At 51.5% G+C, this 4,869-nt stretch overlaps 1 protein-coding gene and 1 long non-coding RNA gene across 5 annotated transcripts in view; one reads left to right on the top strand and one right to left on the bottom strand.

The window, feature by feature from the left end:
* Eps8l1 (EPS8 like 1) overlaps window positions 1-4,869 on the bottom strand; it is a 15,780-nt gene that overhangs the window by 6,671 nt on the left and 4,240 nt on the right. For all 4 annotated transcript variants that reach the window (XM_031385108.1, XM_031385104.1, XM_031385107.1 and 1 more), the window contains exons 4-12: window positions 4,657-4,715; window positions 3,735-3,896; window positions 3,359-3,508; window positions 2,896-2,978; window positions 2,294-2,555; window positions 1,860-1,986; window positions 1,599-1,687; window positions 1,434-1,508; window positions 1,183-1,331 (exon numbers count right to left, since the gene is read on the bottom strand). In XM_031385108.1, the coding sequence (XP_031240968.1) occupies window positions 1,183-1,331; window positions 1,434-1,508; window positions 1,599-1,687; window positions 1,860-1,986; window positions 2,294-2,555; window positions 2,896-2,978; window positions 3,359-3,508; window positions 3,735-3,896; window positions 4,657-4,715 (1,156 nt within the window). The remainder of the gene's footprint in view (window positions 1-1,182; window positions 1,332-1,433; window positions 1,509-1,598; window positions 1,688-1,859; window positions 1,987-2,293; window positions 2,556-2,895; window positions 2,979-3,358; window positions 3,509-3,734; window positions 3,897-4,656; window positions 4,716-4,869) is intronic.
* Window positions 2,489-4,292, top strand: LOC116101545. The gene is made up of 2 exons (XR_004122872.1): window positions 2,489-2,739; window positions 3,281-4,292. It is a non-coding gene; the product is annotated as an uncharacterized LOC116101545 (long non-coding RNA).

The following is a 4,869-nucleotide window of genomic DNA, read 5'->3' as shown; positions in this document are numbered from 1 at the left end:
GAACACAGCTACAGTGTACTCATTTATAATAATAAATAAACCTAAAAAAATTACAAAAAAAAAAAAATTAAGCTGGGAGGTAGTGGCTCATGCCTTTGATCCCAGCACTTGGGAGGCAGAGGCAGGATCTCTGAATTCAAGGCCAGCAGATCTACTGAGTCAGTTCCAGGAGAGCTAGGGCTACACAGGGAAACCTCGGAAATAAATAAATAAATAACGAAATAAATAAATATTTTATGCGTACAATGGTTTGTTTGTATGTTTGTAACTGGTGCTCATAGAGGACAGAAGAGGGCATCAGATTCCCTGGAACTGGAATTACAGACAGTTGTGAGCCGCCATGTGGGTTCCCCGGAAAGGCAGTGTGTGCCCTAAGCACCCATTAATTATATTTCTAAACACACTGGTTCCACTGTCATGCTTCCCCCAACCTCGGATGCCAAAGCTTTCCTGTTTTGGAGGGTGGAAAGTCTGGGCAGTCCTGATAGCCCAGGCTAGCCAGGAACTAGCTTTTCAGACTAGTCTGGCCTTGACTTGCAGGCACTCTCCTGACTGTTTCCGAAGTGTTTGATTACATAAAATATTTATCTGTTTACTTATTGTGAGTGTGTCGCTGTGGGTGAGTACATGTGGAAGTCAGAGGACAATTTTGTGGAGGCAAATATCTTTGCTCACAATTATGTAAATTCCTGTAGAAACTCACACTTTCAAAGCCCCCATTTTTGTGACAGGGTTTCCAGCTTGCTTTCTAGTTGAGGGTAATCTTCAACTTCTGATCTTCCGGTCACCCACCTGGGATTACAGCTGTTCGACACAGCTGCTCACCACCTTGGCCATCGCCCAAGCTTCTAGCTACTTTCTCAACATTTACATCAATCCATCTTGCTCTTTGACCCAGTCTCGGGCTCTGCCTCCTCCCTGAAGCCTCGGAGCATAGACTCCCTTGTAGCACCCACTCACCTAAGCAACCCTCCTTGCCCTGTAGTCTGTCTTTAAATTCTCTAAGCCCCCATCATTTGCTTCAACCCGACTATCTGATTAGATGTTAAACCTTCCTTCACGCTAATTTCGAGCCTTTTCTCCAGTTGAATCCTGGCATTTATCTTAAGTCCCGTCCCCTCCTCAAATTTAGCAGTGTCCTGCAGTCAAGTCAAACATCTATACTCTAGCTTCCCCTCTCACCCTGGGCGGGTCCAGAAGTCCCCCAGTGAGGTCCATAGTTCGTTTTCACGAGGAGTGACATTGTCGCGGAGCAGAGCCACAGCCTCCAACGTCAAATGCGGTCGTCGCACACTCTTCGCGAACTCAGGGCCGCCTGAAGTGTTCACAATCTACCAGGCCAATAGAAATGAGCATGACAGCAAGACCTTCTTGAAGTCGAATCTCAATCCTTCTAAAGCAGGGAAGCCCTGAGGGCCGAGAGCGAGTCTCACCATTTGCAGAGGTCCAAACAGAAAGTGCAACAGCTCTGGAGAGGAAGGATTGGCGATGTTGCCGCGCAACCGGGCCTGGAGTGAAAGGAGGTCATTAGTTTACGAATGATGGATGGGTCAGAGTGCCCTCACTCCATCGATGCCCAGCAATGGATGCATCCTCACCAGCAGACTGAAAGCATATTTGATTTTCTGAAGCACGTCGGTGTATTCAGCCTCGGTGGGTGGCTTGGCCCTCAGTGTCAGCAGACCCTCTATGGGTAGAGAGCAGGTGAGGTGGTGGGGACACCAGGAAAGCATTAGATAATAGTTCCAAAGGAGTAAACACCCAAACAGATGGCCTTAGGAAGTCAGACCCTAGAGAGAGAGGATATTTGGGCATCACTCAGGAAGGTGTGTTCTCGTTCGATGTGGAGGCCCCCTTACCTCCGGCAGCTCGGCGTCGTGTCCTGCGGCCTCTCTCGCGGTGCTCCAAAACCCGGGTAGCCTCTGCTGATTTTTGCAGTCTGGATACAAAACTCTCCACGTCGTCAAACACGTGGTTCAGAATATCCTACCATAAGCAAGAGGGGTAAGAGTGATGTTCCTGAGTAAAAGACTCTGGTCTAGGTTCAGGGCACCGATCTGAACTCCTGGACACACCCCCTAGGTCAGGCCATGCCCATAACTGGAGCAGTGGGTGGTTTATATCAAAGACCCTAGTCATACTTCCAGAATTAAGTCCCACCCCCAACCCAGCATCTTGTCAGCTAGTCACACCTAGAGGTGCCATGTTCCTGAATCTCGCTCCCCACTCCAAGTCTGACTTGATTGTCAAGGAGATCTTTTTCTCCAAGCTGGTGTCTCTCACGCATGCTCACCACATCTCGCTCTGCCTGCAGACCCGCCAGCTCAGGACCCCTTGGGCCCAAGTCCGGGGAGGTAGGGTCAGCATTGCTAGTCGTGCGCGCTCGGTCTGGTTTCCTGGCTTCCTCAGTCTCTGCAATTGGCTCCACCTGGGGTCGCCCGCGGACCGCGGACGGTTCCACGGTGTTGATCACCGCGCGGACTGACGGGCGACGTTGTAAGGGCGGGGTCTCCGCTGCTGGAGAAGCTCCGCGTCGCAGCTCCTCCTGCGTCGCCCTGAGTAATGAGAAGGGGGAAACCGAGGCTGGAGCAACCGATGGGACGAGGAAGAGAGGGGGGTCAAACGAAGGCTGGGCATTTCATAGTGAGAAACTGGATACGGAGATGGAAAAAACCAAAGACCAAGACAGGCTAAACTAGAGGACTGGGGCGGGGCGGTCACCTTGTCTGGGAGGTACAGGTAAGACCTGGCCAAGGCTAACTTGTGACCACATTCAACATTCTAGGCTGGTGGTTATCAAGCTCATTTCTTAGCTGCGGAGAGTGAGGTACATAGGTGGAAGAATTTATTTTTTCCCCCCAGAGCGTTCTGTATCTGCTCTCCCCTTCTCCTCACCTGAGTGCTGCTGCCCTGCGTTCCCCACGTCCGGAGCGGTAGTTCTGCAGAGCCCCTTGGATGTCCTCACGGATCAGCTCCGCCTGCCAATCATACTTTAAGATCTCCCCTCTTACGCCCCGCCCATTGCCTGCCCAGGCCTCTTTCTTGTTCTCAGCGCTTTGCCTCCAACTGTCTTGGACGAACCCCACGGACTTTCATCTTGGTTCTGCCTGCTTTCAACCATCTTTCCTTTATTTTTCTCAAAGCCTTAAAGCATCTCAGTCTTTGGTTTGCATCTTCTTTCCATCGTCACATTCAATCTTGGTTTAGAGTTCAACCTGCCCTCAATTCTGGCTCCCTCTCAGACCCTCTGTCTTAGACCATGCCCCTCTGTTTGCCACAGGTCCCGCCCCAAACATGGAAGCCCCGCCTCTGATCCTCTACTAGAAAAAAAAAGCCACCTGGAACCACGCCCACTCACCCCGAGGAGCAGACCCTGGAAGAAATGGACGTCCGGTTGTGCACGCTCTGGCTCTTGGCACACCAGGAGCAGCAACGAGCGGCTCCGTCCTCGGGGCATCACCGCGTCGCAGCGTACGATGGCATCGAGAGGATATGACTCTAGTTCCTCCTGCAGGACGGGGTCGCAGGGTAAACGGAGGCACAGATTCCTATTACTACTAGAGCAGTGCCCAGGACTTGGGGCAAGGCAACCGAAAGAGTTCAAGGGCCGAGAAATAACACCCTGTTTAAGAGCCGAGACTTCAAAGCACAGCTTGCCAAAGTTCCCAGGGGAAGGACGATTCACCCTCAGATCTCAGCCCCATTTCTCTTTCCACCCAAGTGCTCCCTGGCACCTTGGAGACCAGATCAAGCAGAGTGACTTGACCAGGTGACACTCTGAGTAGCATCTCCTGTGCCCAGACGCGCCCCTGGCTGTCCATGACTGCCAGCTTTCTGGAAGCATCTTCTACAGTGTGCACGCCATCTTCCTCCCCCAAGCAGAAGGTGACCAGGTGCTGGCAGGAGACAAAATACGGCAGTTGAGTCCCAGGCAATGCCAAGCTGGTGCTAGACCGGCTAAGGGCTTCTAGAGGTAGTTCCAGTTCAGCCTAGCCTAGTTCCTTCAGCATGCTTTCCTCAGACCCTTTGAGTCCAGACCTCAGTTTACCTCCCTCAGACTCAGGACTCCAGGCATTAACCCTCTTCCTTCAGATGCAGAAGACATTAAAAATAACAACAATAACAAACAAACAGAAAACCAAAACAAACAAAATCCCCCCCCCCAAAAACCCAGCAGGGTTCCTTCAGTGGCCAGCACTGATTAGATTTCCTTCCAATTAGGACATCTTCAAGCCAAGATTGGAGGCTCTTCAAGGGCAACAAATAATAAAGATAGAACTCTTTTAAATGCCTCCTTTGCTTTGCATTATAACACCCCAAGCTCTCTCCTGCACCACAGAACTGTGGCTGCTTTGGTCCTGCATCCTTCACTGGGGATGGCGCAGAGGAAGATCTGACAGAACTGAGTTCTCAGGCAATGGGGACAGATGCCCATGGGGAGAGAAGAGCTGAGTTTTCCTAGAGTCTTTCCTTCTTTCTTTCCTTCTTCCCTCCCTCTTCTCCCTCCTCCCTCCCTCCCTCTCTTCCTTATTTATTCACTTTACACATCCTGATTGCTGCCCCGCCTCCAGTCCCTGTTTTCAAAAGTCCTGTCACTTCAGGCTCACCTCTCCCCAAGAAACAAACATCTTAGGGGAACACAGACCCCAGACTCACATTGACATGATACTGGGACACGTCAGCCATCACCACAGTGGAGTAACGTTTCCTCTGTTCTAAGGAGGGGAGGGAGAGGAAAGTGCATGCAGGAGTTAGACTGCAGCCATCCTCCATCAGACCTAGGATCCCTGACCCCAGCCCTCCTCTCTCAGACCCAGGAGTCCAGGACTGCAGCCATCCTCCATCAGACCTAGGATCCCTGACCCCAGC

This window comes from Mastomys coucha, unplaced genomic scaffold (assembly GCF_008632895.1).
Source record: "Mastomys coucha isolate ucsf_1 unplaced genomic scaffold, UCSF_Mcou_1 pScaffold21, whole genome shotgun sequence".
In the NCBI taxonomy this organism is placed as follows: domain Eukaryota; kingdom Metazoa; phylum Chordata; class Mammalia; order Rodentia; family Muridae; genus Mastomys; species Mastomys coucha.
Note: the sequence above shows the minus strand (reverse complement) of the source record. Positions and strands in the feature narration are given on the sequence as shown.